At 40.8% G+C, this 21298-nt stretch overlaps 1 protein-coding gene across 2 annotated transcripts in view; it reads right to left on the bottom strand.

Annotated features, from left to right (window-relative positions):
- Positions 1-21298, bottom strand: part of TPK1 (thiamin pyrophosphokinase 1) — a 483761-nt gene that overhangs the window by 165505 nt on the left and 296958 nt on the right. For both annotated transcript variants that reach the window (XM_077810971.1, XM_077810972.1), the window contains exon 6: positions 14027-14122. In XM_077810971.1, coding sequence (XP_077667097.1) covers positions 14027-14122 — 96 coding nt within the window. The remainder of the gene's footprint in view (positions 1-14026; positions 14123-21298) is intronic.

Genomic DNA, 21298 nt, shown 5'->3' with positions numbered 1-21298 from the left:
CATATATATTTAGTTAGTTTATATAAATAAATAAACAAACAAAAGCTACTTGCTTTACTTGTATAATGCCGTAAAACATAACTCAATGTTTGACAGCCTTTGATTTAGGTTCTGTAAGTAAGGAAGGGCAGTCTGTGTTAAAGACACTGGGCTTGGAGTTAATTTTCTGACTCAGCCACAGACTGTGTGTGACCTTGGACAAGTCACTGAATCTCCTTGCATCTCAGTCTCCATCCACAGAACTGAATAACAATATTCCCTTTCTCCCTCTTTTTGCCTGTTAGAGTGAAGCACTATGGCCTGTGTTATGCAGGCGGCCAGACCAGGTGATCAAAATAGTTCTTTCTGGCCTTAAACTCTATGGATGAAGGGTACAATATTAATTACAGCTACTACTGTGCCTTTCCTCAATGGATAAGTGGACACTAAAACCATTATTACTACCTACTAATGGAGGCTGTGGGGGTAGGGGAGGAATGTGCATGGTTGCTGCCCATGCCATACTTACTCTGTAGATAGAAGTTTTCAGAACAGTCAGGCAGGCACTTTTCACAAGTACTATATTCAATTTTTTAAAAAAATAAATCAACCAAAAATGGAGTACCTAAACTTGCAGCAGCAGATAGGCAACCCTAAACATACATATTGAAACATGGATACTAAAGAGCATTAATCACTCATCTCTTATCCAGAGCCAGCCCCTTCCACAACCATTACAACTTGACTTTACAAAGCAGTATACATCCTTGTTGCCCAGATTTACAGCGTGTATTTCCAGGTGGTTGCGTTAACATTCTCCCAGTGACCTCTATGGGGATTATGTAAAATCTGTATCTAGCACCAGAGATGTGCTTGACATTGTGCACATAAATTAAAAGACAGTCCCTGCCCCATGGACTTTCCATCATCAATTAAGAGCTCACTGAAAAATTATCCTATTTTTTTCCCACGGTAATTTGTTCTTTGTGAGTGGTTTAAATCTCGTGTTTCATTTAAATAAACTCCCTCATTGTCTGATTATTGGTTAAAGGAGGAGAGGACCTGATCCAAATAAAAGGACTCACTTTACCTAATAAAGAGTCTTTCCCATATGTTTGACTTGGTTTGGTTCAGGCCCTACATAATTTTCTAACCAAAGCTCTAAATTTAAATCTAAAGACTTCTGTAAAATACACTGAAGCCTAATCAAGCTTTATGCCTGTTGAGCTTTTGCAGGTTTTAAAAAAATAGGAGTGCAAGAGTTCCAGTGAAATCAACCACAGCAAACCCAGCAAAGAGAATCACTGCTCTAAGGAAAGAATTTAACTGAGATGATTAAACCGCTTCCCTTTTACTTTTAAAGACCAGTCCTTCACTGCACTGAGGCCTGAACTGAATAATGCAATCTCTGGTCTGGTGGTTTGATGCTCCAATCTGAAAACAGAGGACCCTGTGAAAGACTGGAGAGGAAAAAGCTGGATCAGTATAACTGAAAACAAATTAACTGACAAAGGCAGTAACAGTGAAGTAAGCTTTAATAAGACTTCAAAATAAAATCCCAGCCACTGGTCAAAGGTATCATGATCAACAGGAGATTATACCATAGGCCTAAAGTTTTGCATTCAACCATTAATAGCAATAGCTGTAATGAAAGACAAAAAGATGCGAACTCTTCTTGACAGCTTGTGGAAACTATTCTGTTGGGATTCCCAATACCAGCCCATTTTAAAATTTTAATCCATGACCAAATGAGTCATAGCTAAATGAAAGCTGTATTAGCGACTCTGTTTTCTGATGGGAGAGAGAAGAAAAATGGGCTGTTAGAGGCTGACAACCAAGTGGAAGTTTTGGGAAATGCTGCGAACAAACACACATGCCCCTGAATTAGTGTTCTTTAATACCGTCACCTATGTTAAGTATTCATTCACTAAGATGTGATCCAAAAGAAACGGAACACCTATGACCTACCTTTAAAAAACAATACCACAGTAGTTAAAATACATAAATCATCCAAAGCAGCAGGACTTCTCCTTCTCCTATCATCTAATCACTAGTCAGCAGACCAATATGATTCAAACCCGCCACCTGACACCAAACAGAAATCCTTCCCTCCTTTCCTCAGTGCTCCACCAGGGGTTGCTCAAATCACATTTGCTTTGCAGCATATCCAGGAGGTCAACAGATTCAAGAAATGTCAATCAGAGAAGAGAGCATTCCAAAGGAAGGGCACTCTTCACTGAGAAGGCCCTGCCAGCAGCTCCCTGCTGTTTATACTGGGGGGGGAGGGGGCATCCATCTCAAGCACCTCTGAAGATTTCCACTGCAGCAGTAAGGCACAGACTGAGAAATAGTCTCATGTAGGATGGTCCCAGACCACTCATGGCTGGAAAGGGCAAAAGCACAGCTTTAAATTCCACCAAGTAGCTCAGAGCCAGAAAGCACAAATCCCAGGGCACCGATCAAATGAGAATATACACCTTCTCACACCTCCCTTATCCTCAGACAACTCCCCATTGATTTCATGATAGACGACCTTTTAAAGTTCCTTTCTAAAAATTTTGCTTCAGCCTCACCTACACATCGCTGCTACAGAGACAGTATTTCATACGTTATTTTTGTCCCCAGATAAAATATTTCCATTCACTTGAAGAGCACTGTAGCAGAATTTCTTTACAGATTTGTGGGTAGAGTGCCTCCTGTTTCAAGTTCATATGCTTACATTTATTTTTGTGTAGGTAGGGATATTTAGTTGTTTAATGTATTGTAGAAGAGAACTGTAACAGGTTCTTTAAGTGAAGGGGGGCAAAATGCCCATGTCTGCCTGTTTAACTGAGCACAGTCAACTTGAAATATAGTCAGTTTTTTGTTTTAAAGATCAGTTTAGTTTCAGAGACCACTCCTTAGCACTGCCCCATCCCCACCTCTTCTTTCAATTTTTTTCACATTCCTACTTTTAAAAATATTTTTCTCTTCCTTGCTGCTACATGAAACTCTTACAAATGGCAAGAGACATTAACTTCACTATAAACTAACTATTCACAAAATTTTGTCCAATATATCAAGTAAACAAGCTGAAAAAATATAGTTTTTCCTCTGATCTTGTTCAATTATAACCAACTGAGGTGTTTCTTGACGATGAGTCAAAAGTTTTCTATCAGGCACATATATTTCAAGTTGACTGCATCTCTTTAACGTGAGAGGAAAGGGAAGTAATGGAAAAGGGGTAATTTTTTCTCCCATTTGCTGAGCCAACCTTCAAATATGGGGGAGGGGGGGAATCACTGGGGTATTACTTCCAATAAAGTCCCTGAGACTCCATAGTTCCGCTTAGGGTCAAATTTTTAAAGATAATTAGTTACCTAAACATGCAAATAGGTGCCTAGTGGGATTCTGATAAGCATGTAGCCACCTAACTCCTGTTGAAATCAACGAGAATTGGTCACCTACATGCTTTTGAAAATCCCACTTAGGCACCTACCTGCATCTTTAAGTGCCTAATTACCTTTAAAAATCTTACTCTTTAAGACCCAAGAACTATGATGAAAAGCAGTGCTGAATACAAGCTGTTGAATGAATAAAATGTGAGTACTCTGATATGATTTGGCTTGATATTATTTCTCTTGCAGTAGCACCTAAGAGCACCAGTCACAGATCAGGACTCCATTATGAGCAAGTTTGGTAACTTGCTCCATGTTTAGTTTTCCCATAGTGCCATCTTTTATTCTTAGAAAAAAAATCTAGACTTTGGAAAAATTCACATTGTAAAGGGGTTTTTTTTTGTTTTAAAAGGGTAACCATTTTTATTTGTATTTCAACACCACTATATAATTACATTAATCTCCCAAAATTACTTATCATGGGAGGAAAAAAGAATTTTTCATTAGCTAATAAGTATATAAAATGGTAACATTCTAAACACCAACAGTGAGACTTCTAACATCGGTGCCTAAAGTTAGGCTCACCAAGTCTATATTACGCCCTTCAACAAGTGGCCTGATTTTGCAAAAATGCTGAGCACCCAACAGATCACATTCACTTGGGTTTGGTAAACAGGTCTTCCTTGTGAGAGAGTCTATTCTATTTCTCCTGTGGCAAGGATGGATTAAGAATTGCAGCCCGAGGCCTCTTTTAGAACTACTGCAGTGTATTCAGAGTCATCTATGAGAATCAGGCCCATCTATTTTTCATCTTAAGTTAAATGTCTGCTATTTTCTAAAGAGGAGCAGCAGAAGCTGGGACTCGAAGTGCTTCTTTATCATGATCCTCTAGGGATATGATAAAGAATTTGACAACTTGACTGAATCAACATAACCAGTGTTCCAGCTGTGGGTCATGATGCTACACGGACACACGTATAATCTGGGTCTGATTCTCTGCTTGCATCAGTATCTCTAGTAAGTTCAGTGGCGTCACAGTGGTATAAAACCAGTGTAAGAGGTGAATCAGGTTCACATACAACAGCAGTGGAATGGTTATCAACCTGAAGCATTAAGGAACCTGAAAGCCTATATCTTTGTCCTGCTTGAATATTTAGTCCTGGTGGAAGTGTCTGCCACTCTCTAGAGGGAATTCAGCCACTGAATCCCCAACTGTTTTAATCCTTCAGAGTACAAACAGAGACCAGGAACTGCCACTGTCTTAGGGCCTCTGGGAGAGCTCTCAGGGTGAAGATCTTCTATCTGGCACCTCTGCCTAAGAATTGTGTCCAGGTGGCCCCCTTCTTAGCCCCAAATGCTGCCTCCTCAGACACTTCCTGTAGCTTAAACACACACTCTCTTCCAAAATCCCACCCAATTGTACAAGCCTCTGGGTTACCTCTTCACTGGGGCTGTCATAAATATAAAAGAAAGAGTAAACACCTTTAAATCCCTCCTGGCCAGAGGAAAAACCCTTTCATCTGTAAAGGGTTAGGGAGCTAAGATAACCTCGCTGGCACCTGACCAAAATGACCAATGAAGAGATAAGATACTTTCAAAGCCGGGGGAGTGGAAGGGGGACACAAAGGCTCTCTCTGGCTGTGTGATGCTTTTGCTGGGACCAGAGCAGGAATGCAGGTCAGAACTCCTATAAAGAGTTAGTAAGCAATCTAGTTAGATATGGGTTAGATTCTGTTTTGTTTAAACGGCTGATAAAATAAGTTGTGCTGAATGGAATGTATATTCCTGTTTTTGTGTCTTTTTGTAACTTAAGGTTTTGCCTAGAGGGATTCTCTATGTTTTGAATCTGATTACCCTGTAAGGTATTTACCATCCTGATTTTACAGAGGTGATTCTTTTACTTTTTCTTTAATTAAAATTCTTCTTTTAAGAACCCTGATTGCTTTTTCATCGTTCTTAAGATCCAAGAGTTTGGGTCTATGTTCACCTGTGCAAATTGGTGAGGATTTTTATAAAGCCTTCCCCAGGAAAGGGGGTATAGTGCTTGGGGGGATATTTTTGGGGGGAGACGTTTCCAAATGGGCACTTCCCCTGTTCTTTGTGTAACACTTTGGTGGTGGCAGGTTTTAAACTAAGATGGTAAGAATAAGCTTAGGGGGTCTTTCATGCAGGTCCCCACATCTGTACCCTAGAGTTCAGAGTGGGGAAGGAACCTTGACAGGGACACATGGTGGGCATAATTTATAAAATACACAGACACACTGCACAGAAATTTATCACCATTTATCTTGAATCACATGAGATTCACAGATCCTCAGAAAAAAAATCTTACACATATATCCCTGCCTCAGTTTCCTCATCACTCCAGAGAAGGGGTTCTCAAACTTCATTGCATCTTGACCCCTTTCTGACAACAAAAATTACTACATGACCTCAGGAGGAGGATTAAAGCGTGAGACCACCCAAGCCCTACCACCCCAGGTTGAAGGTCCTGTAACCTGAGCCCAATCACCCATGGCTGAAGCCCTCAGGCGGTGAGGCTCAGGCTTAGGCTTCAGCCCTGGGCCCCAGGAAGTCTAACGTCAGCCTTGGGGACCCCACTAAATTGGAGTCCCGACCCACACTGGTGTCCCAACCCACACCTAGAGTACCACTGCTCCAGAACATTCTTTGGTATGGGGTCAGGCAGCAGTGCACGACTTGTGTTCTGAAACATGGATTTTTCTCTGCCCAGTTAACCTTTTCTGATTTTGGCTAGTTCATACCTTTCGCTCCTGCCCCATGCTTCTTGCGTGTATCCTGGAGCCTTCCCAGTTAGTCCTCTTTAAACTGCTGCTTTGTCAGCTCTGTGTCTTAGTTTTGAGACTTTTCTACCTTCCCCACTCTCCCTGCCCCTGCAAATAAATTGGGGGAAGTTTTCAGCCAACCCATTGTCATTCAGATGTTTCTACCTGCATAGGCAGTTCTTGAGTTCTTATGACCCAGCACAGCTCCTGGTCTGACAAAAACATGACAGAGCCCTGCCACCTCAGGGTAGATTCCACATTTACTTAGAGGCAATACTACAGAAATATTTATAGTAACAATTTCATTATATCAACCAGAATTCATAAGCTGTAAAGACAGAAGCCCAAATCATCACACAAAGTCATTTAGTCCCTTCTGGAAAGGGCCAAGTGGCATGTTGTGCTAACACCCTCAACTCTCAGTGATCACAATGAGAAATGAGGGCGTTCTGCATTCCTCAGGATTAGGCACTAGGTTGACAACACTTCAGATTCCATCGTCCAATGAAGAAAGATTTACTAAGGACTTGTCTACATAAAAAGTTAAAATGAATTAACCAAAGCTATGAAGTTAAAGTGCATAAGTTAACTTATGTATGCTAACTTCACGACTTTAGGGTGTACCTACGCGGCGCACTCCTTTCCGTAGATACAGACTCACTCCCCCTAGCACGGATATGAACAGCAGCATAGACTATGAGGCACAGCTTAGGAGAGTGAAGTAAAGACAGGCCTGAAGGGCCCGGGTATACAGCCAAGTCCATATCCTACATTGCTCTCTGCTTACCCAAGTCATACCTCCCCCAGATACATGCTATTTTTAGCAACACGGTGTCCTGCTGACTCTCTGCTGCTGGAGCCCTTCCCCACTACAGGAAAGGCTCTGGAAGTGAGGAAAGGCTCTGGCAGTAGGGAGACAGTGAGGAAAGGCTCCCCCTGCTTCAGGAAGACTCCTGCAGCAGGGACAAAGCTTTGGCAGAGGCAAAAGGCTCAGCCTTTCCCTGCTGCTCCCCCGGCCCCTTTCCTCCTTGCAGTGAAAAGCTCCAGCAGCAGAGAGCAGCTCAAGCTTTTTCCTGCACTGCCTCCCCCAACCACAGCCTTTCATTGGCATGTGTAGCTACACACCACAGCATGGACACAGCCTGCTTTCCACTGTGAGGTGTAAGTACATGTACACTACACGTCACCACCAGTGGTGTCTAGTGTAGACATAGCCTTGTTACCTTAACTTTCCCTAGTGTCCCTGTGTAGACAAGGCCATAAAAGGACTTAATAACTAATGAAGAGACTTCAAATATAAACAGTCCTCAAAAGCACAGGCTCAAGGAGTCAAATCAGCTTCAGTTCATTCATCCATTATTCAGATTTACAGGGAATTTTTTTATAATCCACTGATAGGTTTATCTTTGTGTGGAAAGTACAGATTGTTCTTTCTTTAACTGTTTAATCTAAAATACCATCTACTTTAAAACTGAGCTTGGAGACTTTTAATATAGCTTTATTATACTCCCTGCCTAAAACAAGGGTATAGCAGATCTTCATTTCCTTACATAGGCCAACAATATAAAAATGAATTTTATTGAAACTCCTATTGCCTTTCAAAGGTTTAATGTCAATGCTTTTAAATTAATAAAACCATCAATGTCAGTGTGGAAAACTTAAAAAAAAAAAAGACATTTTTTAAGGTCACTGATAATAGATTTCAGAGTAGCAGCCGTGTTAGTCTGCAAAAAGAAAAGGAGGACTTGTGGCACCTTAGAGACTAACAAATTTATTTGAGCATAAGTTCCAGTGAAGTGAGCTGTAGCTCACGAAAACTTATGCTCAAATAAATCTGTTAGTCTCTAAGGTGCCACAAGTACTCCTTTTCTTTTTTAGATTAGCATTTTCATTTAAAAATCTCATTTTTCAAAGATTCCGCATCTCAACCTCAGCATCAGAACCTAGCTCTTTTAAAAGTACAGTATAAATCTGAATCTGAACTTTTTCTTTTTATCATTCTATAGAAAGCAGAGTTTGCGTTAGTTCAGTCCCTTTTCTGTTCAAGAGAAACTATCACACATGCAGACACATTTTAGTAAAGTCATGGGTTTATTTTGCAGTGTGAACTAATGTTGATACTGCTGGGAGACGTAACACCTTGGGAAGTGACCTGTCAAGTCTCACACAGGATGTTAAGCTGGGTCCAGGTTATACATGACACACATGGAAAACCTAGAAGGAAAACCCAGGATGCTGTGTGAAGTGGTACTAGTGATTCAATAGGTGAGGACTCATCTCTTCGAGTCAGTACTGAATCTATGGTTCACTGTGGTAATACAGGTATGAAACGACAGGAGGTGCCAGATTTTGACTGAATATAAAACCCAGGCTAGACCGTCATGGTCGTTCAAGACGACATGGAATTTTTGCCAGAGCAGATGTGTTAGCCCCAGTACTTGAGTCAATTCAAACTTGGAAAATTGTACTTTACCTATTTAAAAATTAAGCAGGTAGTTTCAACGGGAGAAGTTATTCCTCATTTTCCCTCCTGGAAACTGATTTGTAAAAAAGAGGGTGCCCAAAATAACAAGGGGCGTGGGTGGTGGTTAAGCTAGCCAGCAGCAGGTTCTGACAGGGTAGGGAGGGAAACAAGCTGGCAAATACCAAATATGGGGAGAAAGACAAGCTGGAGGCAGCAAAAGCTATGTGAGGTTTGACTGCACAACTTTTTCTGATCTTGAAATCAGAAGTGGAATCCCAAGTGGAAGTGAGAGATGGGGCAGAGTGTAAACTTAGTTAGCTTTTGTGGTGTGGGGCTCTAAACACTATATTGATGTTGACTTTTTGAATGATCTTATAAACCCATCACTAGAGGAGGAAAGAAAATGCAAGCAACATCTTTTCTAATCAAGACGTATTCTAGATAAAGTTAAGTTGTATGAAGAAAGGTTATGGGCCTAATTCTCTCCTCACCTACCTTGTTGGTAACTTTACAGGCTTCAGTGGAGTTACTGATGATTGTCACTAAGAAGTGGCATGGCTTAATGGAGACAGCACTAAACTGGGAATCAGGAGACCTGGGTTCTACTTCTGGCTCTGCCATCCGCCTGCTGGGTGACCTTGAGCAAGTCACTTCCCCTCTTTGGGTCTCAGTTTTCCCATCTGTAAACTAGGGATAATGATACTGACCTCCTTAGTAAACCACTGAAACATATAGTGCTTTGCATCAGTAAAAACGCTAGGTATTATTGTTATAATAAGTGTGTTCAACACCTAAGTTTGAAGGATTCCTTGTAGTAATATGCACTACATGAGAGGGGAGGAGGGATGTGCTGTTTATCTAGGAAAGCCAGGTTTCATTAAACAGTAGACACAGTAATATATTACTCCAGAGAAGAATAATCCTAAATAAATTTATTGCAGATATTAAAATGAAATGAAATTGTCCAAACACTGATATGAAAGAGGACTTCATGATTAAAGTCGTAAAACAGGATGTGCACACTGAAACATCAAGTGACTCAAACTGTATAAAAAGGGCACATGCCAGAAGGACGGAGAGCTTTCCTGACATGGAACTGTATCCCATGGACCCTAAGAGAGCCATAAACTAGGAGAAAAATATAAAACAGAGAAACATCTGACAACCTTGGAAACAAAGTCTAGTGTCAAATTCTGTATTGCTTTACTTCATACCTCTAATTTATCCATTCAACCGCAATTAAAGTGAATAGGATGTATGAGGGGTAAAACAAGGCAGAATCTGGCTTTCAGAATTTAACAAGTGTAGTCTTGCTTGTATCCTTCTGCAATGTACTACAATATCTAATTATGCACACACATAATTTGATGATTCAAACATTACAGAATTATATTGCTATTTTATTGCACATTATTTGGTTATGGATACACAATGTGATACCAAATTAGGGCATGTAAAGCAAGCGCAAGCACTCCGGAGATGTTAGATGCCATATTGAATCTGTACATGAGAAATTTTTTTTGGACTGTCTAAGGAACAGTAATCATATATGATTAACAAACGATGCTATGAATTATTTTTGTTAGCGAAGAACTCCCCTTAGAGACCTGCATGTTGGGTCTTGACTTACATTTAACTTTCTCTACAGACATAAAGGAAGCAATTTCCATGTTGAGTATAAGCAGCTCTCATGCCAATCTAGGAAAACCTCTGCTCAGATATCCAGGCTTCTAAATGTTGTATTTTGTTCTAAGACAGAATGCTACAGTTGACTGTGAGGATGCAATACATATTGAGTGTATCTAAGGGCTTGGCTACACTTGCACACTATACCGCAATAAAGCCGCCCAGAAAGCTCTACCTTACTCCCTGTCCACACTGGCAAGGCATGTAGAGAGCTCTGACTCCCTGGCTAGAGAGCTCCACCTCGGTGAGAGATATAACGTCTGTTGCGTATTGGGTGAGATGCTGCAGCATCAGTGTGAACGAGGAGTTACGTTACTGCGCTCTGATTGACCTCTGGAAACGTCCCATAATCCTCTTAAGTCAAGTGGCCACTCTTCTCATTGTTTTGAAATCGGCTGCAGGAATGCGGAAGTACCCTTTCAAAGCTCTGTTTCAGACAGCGTCTGCTTATCTGCTCCAAGACAAAGCAAACAGTAAATGTTTGCTTTGAGTGAGTGAGAGAGAGGCTGGGGGCCTGAACTTACAAGACAGCATGCTGACACACTCTCAGCACCCCAAAAACCCACTCTCTCTCCCCCCATATACACACTCTCTGTCACACTCCACTCCACCCCCTACATTTGAAAAGCACGTTGCAGCCACATGAATGCTGGGATAGCTGCCCATAATGCACCGCTCCCAATGCAGCTGCAAGTGCCGCAAATGTGGCCACGCTTGCAGCTATCATTGTGGACAGACTGTGATGCTTTACCTAGTGTGCTCTCCGAAGGCTGGTTTAACCCAAAGCGCTCTACATCTGCAAGTGTAGCCAAGCCCTAATTTACTAGCTTTTTTTCATTGCTTACCTGAAGAGCAAATAAGGAACACAGTGTAAGCTCAAAATATTTTGAACAAGTACCAACGATATAAAACAAAAAGTAACTTCAACACTGTTGCACGGAAAAAGATGTTGGGGCCTTCTTTATACTTCTACTTGACTAGTGTGATAGGCCAGCTGGGGTCGAGGCAGAGGGCAAAAATGAACCTGCACATATGGGTTTAAGTTCTGGCACCAGGAAAACATCTTTTACCCTGTAACCATTCACATAAGGAAAAGGACTCTCTGAAGCAAAAATCCCAAAAATACAATGAAAGGTCTTCCTACATTCCAAAAAGGAGTACAGTACAATAGCTTTCTGTTCTCCTCAAACTTTCAGACACCAGAAGCTCCTTTCACCCTCTGCTGCTTTTACTTTTTGGGGAACCAAGTGATTGTGTGGCCTCAACATTCCTTTCTGGAGAGCAAGCCGGCCATCATGATAAGCCTTTGCCACAGAATCAGATGGTTGCTACCTTATCCAACGTCAGCATTGCTTGTATCTGGCTGTACTCAACAGCGTTTTAATCCTTTGGTTTTGGGGTCCATTTGACTCATCCCTTGATACTTTTAAGCCAAAATTTTCCAATTTGGGTGTCGAAGGTTAAACACAAAATCTATTAAAGGGGCCAGATTTTCAGAGGTGCTGAGTACCTGCGCTTCCAACTGAAGTCAACAACAGCTGTGAGCACTCAGCATCTCTAAATCAGGATCAAGGTTTCTCAGGCGAGGCCCCTAAAAATTGAGGCACCCAAAATTAGTGTCCACGCTACTCCTGACAAATGACAGTTAATGCTTGTAAGCTGAAGGAACTGTCAACAAAAACTTAAACTTCAGATTTGTGATGCAGTCTGGGATTTCATTTGTGTCATTTATGTATATCAAAGCAGCGATTGTTTCTGCCGTAAGGTGGATGCAAGAAAGAGAAAGGTCAACAATAGAAAAATAAATGTATGTTTTCCATCCAACTGCATGGCTCACAACTATACAAATACCTTGCAGCTTAGGTATTTTATGCAGTAGACACCCTGAACAAGAAATAGCCAGCATTTAATAAACACAGTAGTTCTGTTTGGAGAAATCATGCCCTTTTCAGTTGATTGTATTCTCAGAAAAGCAAAAGGTTAGTACCGAATTCAAAGTCAACACCTCAGCTGCCATTACATATAGCAGCATAACAATATAGTTGAATTGAAAAGTTAAGTTATTGTGCTATAGCAACTATTCCGAACAATTAATGCAATTACACTTAGGTTTGTGGTTCACAAAATATCAAGGATTTGAAGTGTGATATCCTTTATCGGTCTTAACAATATATTACACTAGTAAATGAAAGGGGGATCAAAGCAGTCAAAGATTTAAGGAAGAGGTTACTTGTTGCGGAAATGCCTTTATAGACGTCACACTCCTACTGCACTCGTTTTAACTGTGTGGTTATTATTCAGTTTCAAACGTCTCATGACATCCCTTTAAAACCCATCTGTCCACAGTAAATTAGACTGATAAGAGCATAGGGTACAGAACTCAATCAAGTTTAGGTTTACTGTAGTCCCTCCTCACTCTGGGTCCAATTCTACCACCCTCATTCATAACGAGCAGCACCTGACTGGCCCAGTGGTCAAAGCAGATTCTGAAACTCACCAGTGCTGATGGCTGCTGTCACAGATCTTGGTGTTACAAAGTGAGGCAGCCTTACACTATCTTGTGCAACCAGGAGATGAGGTAGGGTACAAAAGAGTAAACATATTTGAAAGGGCTTCCTGACTCATAAGTACCAGATAAGAGCAACTGCAGCGTGTGGAGGGGAACCCCCCACCACAGTTTCTATCAGGATGGAGAATCTGTATTGATGGAAAAAGCACATAAAAAAGGTGCATGGTGGGAGATTCTTCACCAGAATCTTTAAAAATGCCCCAGGGAAATGCTTCCCCATTAGAAGGTGAAGACATTTGAAAAGGGATTTTAAGCAAAACAGATGCATTATGTATTTGCACAGAGAACAAGGGAGCAGTGTGGGGGTAACATTAACACTTCCTTCTTCCGCGCTTCCACTGTATTAAGAAAGGGAGCTGGTGGAGGCTGGAATCTTTACCCCCCTCTACCACTGCAGTGGAAAGAGTGAGTGAAAGGCTAGAGTCTCCTTCACCTCTCCTCTCTCAGAGAGGGAAGGCAACAGGAGTTGGTATTTCCTTTTTCTCCTTTCAGGATTTGCCTTTCGCCCTGTAGGTCATCGGTGGAAGTGAGAGCTCTTTCTTTAGAGGAGGAGTAAAAGGGGATTCCCTCTTCTTTCCCTATCAGGTGCTGTTGCTGTTCTACTGGAAGAAAAGGATGGGATCCCTAGGAACTCCTCATCATCAGCTCCCCCCAGCCAGAGAAGCGGAAGCTAAATTCCACTTCTCTCACGCTTGGCTTAACCTTTGCTTACTCTGCAAATAGTCCCTTGGATTTCAAAGGGAGTAAGCTGTTGGTCAACCTAAGGTTCTTTGTTTTCTTAACTCCTTTTCGGAGGGCAGCATCAATGTCCAGAGTGCCAAGATTTGAAGAGTTATTTACATACCCAAGTGGGACTTTTGCTTTGAACACCAGCGCCAGCAACCACCCACAAATCACTTTTCAACACGTTAGGCAGTTCATTAAAACACAAATCAATACAAGCTGTCTCAAGAAAGCTGTTTGTTTGTCCGTCTGTCTAGGGCAATTTCACCTAGCAAAAACATAAATATTTACTCTCTGTGCCGTAAATATGGTGAGGGCTCAGACTGACAGGGCTACAGTAAATAACCATTTCATTTCAGTGCAAACTTAATACAGCAGCCTAGGTTCTCTGAGGAGGAAGAGTTATAACACTACCACAGATTGAAAGATTAGGTTGCTTTACCTGGAGACCTTTTTCTTCTATCTTTTTCTGGAGTATCTGAAGGCACTTGGTGAAGTCAGTGAAATCTTGATCCGGTGTCTCTATCAACTCACACCCCTAGCAATAAAAATAGGAAAAGAAAGAACACAAAAGGTCAATTATTTCTCAATTTCAAGAACAAAAAAAAAAAAGGTTTCTTTCATCGTTTGCTGGTCTTACGATGTACATCAAGACTATGTACATTGGAATATATATTGGTGCATGTTGTTCTTAATTAAATGAACTGCAGCCCACTTGCCCACAAGTCTGTGCATAGAGATGCAGAATCAGAATACAAACTGTAAGGCTGAGAGATGCTGAGGACCTAAGCCCCACACCTAACTAAATACACGAGTCACCCTACTAAAATCAGAGAGAACATTTGAGACTCTGGATACTCGTGTCCTTAAGTGGCTTGTTGGATCGGTGCCTTCCCAAGCAATGAAAGTTGCAAGTACTCAGCACCTTGCAGGATCAGAGACTTTTCCAGTGGTTGCCCTGGTACCGCAATTGTTATATTTCTGCCATATGCTGAAACCCGTGTATAAATGTAAGGCCACGAAAATGTCAGCTTGCTGGAACTAGCAATGTTGTGTAAGTTAATTCTCAAGGATTTAAAAATCAAGCCTCCTTATACTACAGTAAATAATAGAGAGAACACATTAAAAATGGAACAGAGCAGGAGTTCAAATTTTTTAATTCAGAGATAAAATAATTCCTAAGCCTCTGCCAAAGAGCTGAGTAAGGAAAAAGTAATGTCTACCATAGAAAGTCACCATTCAAAGAGGTTTCAAGGATACAAAACACCCGTATGGCATCATAAATTATAATAAGAACCATACTTGCTAGATTTAGAGGTTCCCTTACCTACCACTTCAAGGTCTCCTTAAAAGCTTCCTGGCTCTATGTCTGTCTGATTCATTTTATATTTCTGCCCTACACTGTAGTGACCGATAAGAAAATTAGGTTCTCACCGCTCAAAACGTATTATAAGAGTCTAAAAAAATATTGCATACAATGTTGGTAAGGCAAATAAAACAAATCTTGTCAAGTTTCTCCCCCACCTCCCTAGTTAAAATATAGGGCCAGAAACTCAAAACAGAGGCAGAATTCATTAGTGCAGCATGCAAGTAGCGCTTAGTTATTCGCTTACAGCAAAATGACAAATCCCCAATAGGAAAACGGAGTAACCTCTTATTTTGCTCACTGAAAACGTGTTTTCTGTTTACAGCTGGAGTTTATATACAAACAAACGAAATGGTAGCAAACTGGGAAAGGGAGAAAGAGAAGGGAATCGGTGACAAGGGAATGGCACATATTTTGTTCCCAACACATGTGCGCACTGCGAAAGCCTTTGAGGTCAAACCAGTTTATTTGTGAAGAACAAAGCGGTGGCTTTTCTGGCACCTGACAGTACTCTGAAGTTTAGGGGCATTTTAGGGTTGTTCCAATACAAGCGCCCAGGGAGTTCCTTCCCCACCCAGAAAGCTGTGCAGAAGGCAGCAATAATGCTATTGCCACCATAGAGAGATAGGGAAAACCTAGCACTGATTGTAAGGCTCCAGGAGGTGTTAAGTAGTTTGGAATGTGGCTGGGTTCCCACTCCTGTGTCCAACAGCAAAAGCTAAGAGGCAAGCACTGTGGGGAGCTACATAGCTCCTACAGGCATAGAAAGAGCTATAATGAGCATGCTCTTGGAGGTTATAGCCACTACTATCCTACTATCCACTAATACCTGGATGAGGTATCACTCCCCTTCACTCTCCCTCCCAAGACAAATATGGAGCCTTACCTGAGCATTAATGACAGGAAAGAGAGTCCTATACTTAATCAGGATAAGGTGACTTGTAGAAAAAAGTACAAGCAATGTTTAGAGCTGCTCAGCAGCCAGGAAAAAAACTTATCAAATGTATTTAATGTTCAGGCCCTGTGGGGAGCTGGGAAAACAAACAATGTTGGGGAAAAAAATCCAGCACTGCTCAATGCCTAGAGAAGTGTTCCAAATTAAACAGCATAGAGCTTTGTGCTGATGACCATATTAATTCTGCCTGCCACCATGACAGCACAGAAGTTGGTGGTGAATGAGTCCCTTGAAGCATCCATAATACACACAGTTTATTAACCTAATTAGTCCCAGAGGTCATTGTCATCAACATATATTTGAAGAGTGGTTTTGGGGTTGGGTTTTTTTTTGGCAACATCTATTAATATTTTGCATAACTACATTACAGGGCAATACAGAGTGCACGAATAAACCCTGACTTCACAAAGCTTCTTCCAAATCCCACACAATTCTTGAGAGCATCTCATTAACCATGTGGGTGCAGTATCATTTGATAAGTGAGGAAGACTTCTCTAGCAAGCCCCAAAGTTGTGGCTCCCATCTTGGAATTGCTCTCTGAATATTAAGGGAAAAAGCCACACTACTTTTCTACCATTGGGCTGTACGCTTTGCCCCTTAAAGGGGATCAGTTGCCTCCTGCAACAAAAAGCTTCCAGTTGGAAGCTCATTTCTTCAGCTGTTGCCTGCAACAGGTGGCCACACTGGAGGCTGCCCCTCCTGCCTTTGTCTACAGCCTGTAGGGCTGCATCCCAGCTGGTTCCATCCACCTCATCATACATTTCTTCGACTCCACAGAAGAAAAGTCAGATTGTTTTCTGGCGGACATAGAATCTGTATCCAACTGTTTCTCACATAATCAACAACTTTCCTGAGGCTGATACAGCATCCATTCCTCAAAGCATCTGATCCTTGGACTTTCCTCTCTCTAAAATGAACTGAACAACTGGGAGCTTTTTTTAAAAACTGCTAGGACTTGTATGGTTTCTTTCTTGTTTGCACTCCAAAGCCCTCTCCTCTGGAAAAAACTCACCTCAGGGCTTAAGTAGTGTCATCTCAGCTCACTACCAGACACCCAAAGCAATTAGTGCCTCCGCAGTCACTTCACAGCATCCGTGCTGATTACAACAGGGATCCAACCTGTTCAAAATACTCTACAGACAGCTTTTACCCCCAAACTCTTGGACAACAGAAAAACTGTCCACAGAGCGTTGAGAAGAGGATGGGCACTCTTTAAGGGGGAGTCCCCTGACCTCAATGAAGTCACTGGAATCCAGCCAAGACTGGTGAGATCCACCTTGGAATGCCTTCCTCTCATCTTGTGACACTTCATGTTGTACGGTCATGAAAAAAGCCTCAGAGAAGTTGTGAAGATTTGTCATATTACCCCAAACCAGAAAGGATTTTCATCCTAACCAGAAAGATGACAGAAACCAAACCCAGGGAGGTTAGAGTGCGGTAGGGTTTCCTCAGTGGAATGTTGCTAATACTGTGAGGCCCCCTTTTTGAAGATATTGAACTGGCACTGAGTTAGACAACAGCAATGCTAAATGTGATTCCTTAACTGAAGCCCACTTGAGAAGAAGAGTCTTCTCACTTACTAATAGTGGGGCAGACTCATTGCTTTATGTCTCCAGTGACAGGAGAAACTAGGTTGTGAATGACTGCATGAAAAGACAAGAACCCTCCTCAAACCGTTAAGAGTTCCCTAACCTGGAAATCCCAGACTCCAATGTAAGGCTCAAGTCGTGCTGGAACACTCTGGAACACTATCCTAGCACTTTTTCTTTGGGAACTAGACCACCATTCTGGTACGTTCAGTACAATCACTTATGGGTTATAGAAGTGCTGGAACACACTTCCAGTACCCTTTTCTCCATCTTGAGGATAGCCCCCATAGCCAGTCTTATAACAAGAAAGTGAAGATGACAGGTGATGACTAAATCAATGGCAGGAATGGCTACTCCCAAGCCTGGGGAGAAAGGACAGGAGAGTTTAGGACAGTTCCTAGCTCCTAAATTCACAACAGAGAAGGAGGGTCTTATCTTTTGACAGGATCATTCCTTGACTCCAGAGTGCTGGCAGAAGTAAGTAGTTTACAGGTTAATTTAAAACCCCCTCAACACTGAAGCATCCCCTTCTGCAATCACCAGTAGAGAGTCTTATCTCCTCCCTCCAGAGTCAATTTCTGGCAATTGCAGGCAGACTATAGCTCTGCACTAAAACCCAGGAAGGCTGAACTATTCTACACTCTATTTTTCAACTGAGGGTCTATGGCAGCTTTTACCATTTACCATTTTCTGCTATTAAGAAAGCCATCTTGTAAGATGCTCTTGGAAAATAAAAAATATTGAAAAGCAGCTACAAGGCAGTTCTCAGAAGACTCAACTTCAAGATGATGGATGTAAGCTGCTGTAGTGAAATATCACAGTTCTTGGAGGAACCAGAAGTATGCCACACTTCAAGTGCAAGTACCAAAAATATTCTGAACAGTCTCACTAGAACTTTCAGAGCAATATTGACTGTAAAAGACCTGGAAGAAAGATTCCAGGAGTCCTGTTCTCTAAATTCAAAATGGCATTTAAAGTGCTTAATTTAGTAACAAATTAAAAAGGTTGCTGTAACCATGGTATTGCTAACAAGATTAAAAGCAAAAACTGAAGTCACAACTTGAAGAAAAGAACCCCATAAAAAGGAGGAAAAAGAAATATGTTTCTACTCAAACTCCATAGCTGGTGCAGCTTTGACAATTGCCCACATTATCCTGTGGGTCCCACTGTAAGTCATATTGGAAAGTAATGAAAAGAATGTGTAGGAAAAAAACCTGAGTGATCATGGAGGACTTCAATTTGAGTGACATATGCTGGAGGTCTCATACTGCCAGTACTAAAACATCCTTGGAATTTCTAAATATTATAGATGACCATTTCTTAATGCAGAAAGCATTGCATCCCAACGCAGGGGAATTCTATATTAGACCTTGTCTTGACAGATAAGGAGGAACAGATCACAGATTTAAAAATTTATAGTAGCTTAGGTACAAATGATCATGATTTGACCACTTTTATACTGGGCAAACAGAATTAAAGTCCAGAGCAGAGATATGAACACTTGGTGCTTTAAAAGGGCCAATTTCACAAAGCTGAAAATAATTATCACACAAATCAGCTGGGTAGAATTCAATCAGAAAAAATGTGAATTTTAATTGGGAATTGTTTAAGAACACTTTATTAAATGCCCCCAAAGCCACAATTCTACAATTGAGGAAGAAGGCTGTATTGTTTAAAAAAAAAACTGATCTGGTTTAGAGGGGAAGTGAAGACACTTATTTTTATTTTTTCTGTAGCAAATGTGGAAATTGACATTAATGAATATAAATCATTGGAACTGTAGAACATCAAGAAGGGAAGCAAAGGGATACAAAGAGAAATTTATGGCCAACAGAATTAAAATAAACCTCCTTCTGACTTTAAGTATATTAGTAACAAGAAGAATCTTAATAATGGTATTGATCCACTACTAAGTGGAAATGATAGAATGATCAATAATAAAGCAGAAAAGGTAGAAGCGTTCAATAATTATTTTTGCATTGGGGGGGAAAACATAATGTAGTCAGATGATGAGGATGATATCACTCTTTCCATTCCACCAGTATTGAGGAGGATGTTAAACAAAAGCTACAGAAGTTGGACATTTTAAAATCACCAGGTCAAAGCAACTTACATCTAAGAGTTTTAAAAGAGCTGGCTGAGCGGCTCTCTGTGCCATTAATGTTGCTCTTCAATAAGTCTTGGGAAAATGGGTAAGTTCCAGAAAACTGGAAGAAAGTGAATGTTGTATCAATTTTTAAAAAGGCTTGTTAGTCTGACTGATTCTCAGCAAGATAATGACGTGGTTGATATGGGACTCAATTAATAAAGTATTAAAGGAGTGTAATGTAATTAATATAAATCAACACAGGATTATAGAAAATAGATCATGTCAAAATAACTTTTTTTAATGAAAATTACAAGTTTGGTTGATAAAAGTAATAACGTTGATATAACAGATTTCTTTAAGATGATACCACATTTTGATTAAAAATGAGGATGATATAAAATTAACATAGCACACATTAAATAGATTAAAAGATGTCTAACTAATAGGTCTCAAAATGTAATTGTAAATGAGGAAATCATTATTGAATAGATGTGTTTCTAGTGCGGTCATGCAGGGATCAGTTCGTGGCTCTACTATATTTAATATTTTTATCAATGACCTGGAAAGAAACAAGATCACCACCAATAAGGTTTGCAGATCAATATATTGGGGAGGAGTGGTAAATGATGAATAAGAAGGGTCACTGATACAAAGCGATCTAGATCGCTTGGTAAGATGGGCACAAGCAAACAACAAGCATTTTAATATAGCTATATGTAAATGAATGAATCTAGGAACACAGAATGTAGGCCATACTTATAGGATATGTGTGTGTGGGGGGGTCTCTATCCTGGGAAGCAGTGACTCTGAAAAAGATTCGGAGGTGGGAATTGACAATCAGAAAAAACATGAGCTTTCAGTGCAACATTGTGGCCAAAAGGGCTAATACAAACCTTGGTTACAAAAACAGGGGATCTATGTATTTGACACTGCTGGAATACTGTGTCCAGTCTGGTACTCACAATTCACCAAGGACATCGATAAATTGGAGAGGGTACACATAAAAGAGTCACAGGAACAACTAAAGGATTAGAAAATATGCCTGATTGAGCTCCTTGAAGCTATCTATTTAGCGTAACAAGGAGAAGGTTAAGGAGTGTATCTTGATTACAGGCTATAAGTAACTACATTGGGAACAAATATTTGATAATGCGCTCTTTAATCTAGCAGAGAAAGGTAGAACATAATCCAGTGGAGGAGTAGTTGAAAATAAACACATTCAGACCAGAAATAAACAATTTACCAAGGGTTGTGGTGGATTCTCTATCTTTGACAATTTTTAAAATGAAGATTGAATGTTCTTCTAAAAAGATGGGGATGTTCTATGGCCTGTGTTATACAAGAGCTCTAGATAACACTAGATAATCTTAGTGGTCCCTTTCAGCCTTGGAATCTATGAATCCCCACCAAAACCACTCCTGCTACTAACTGCCTCTTCAAATTCAATTCAAATTCTGCATTCTCTTTCACAGCCACAAACAGACCATCTGTTCGGGATATGACCACCTCTTTAGGACTATTCCTGCTGCTGCAATGCTAGAGGAATTGGTGGATACCAAAGCTTGGCCAACACGTGTTGAAGAAGGCATGTCCATAGTAGTCAAATCTTTCTTAGTCTCCTTCATGTCTGAGTGACTAAACTTTCCACAGACTTGCATGTTCCCTGACTGATAGATAAATTTGTTGGTACCAACATATTAAATCTAACATTTTAT

Source organism: Eretmochelys imbricata, chromosome 2 (assembly GCF_965152235.1).
Source record: "Eretmochelys imbricata isolate rEreImb1 chromosome 2, rEreImb1.hap1, whole genome shotgun sequence".
NCBI lineage: Eukaryota > Metazoa > Chordata > Testudines > Cheloniidae > Eretmochelys > Eretmochelys imbricata.
Note: the sequence above shows the minus strand (reverse complement) of the source record. Positions and strands in the feature narration are given on the sequence as shown.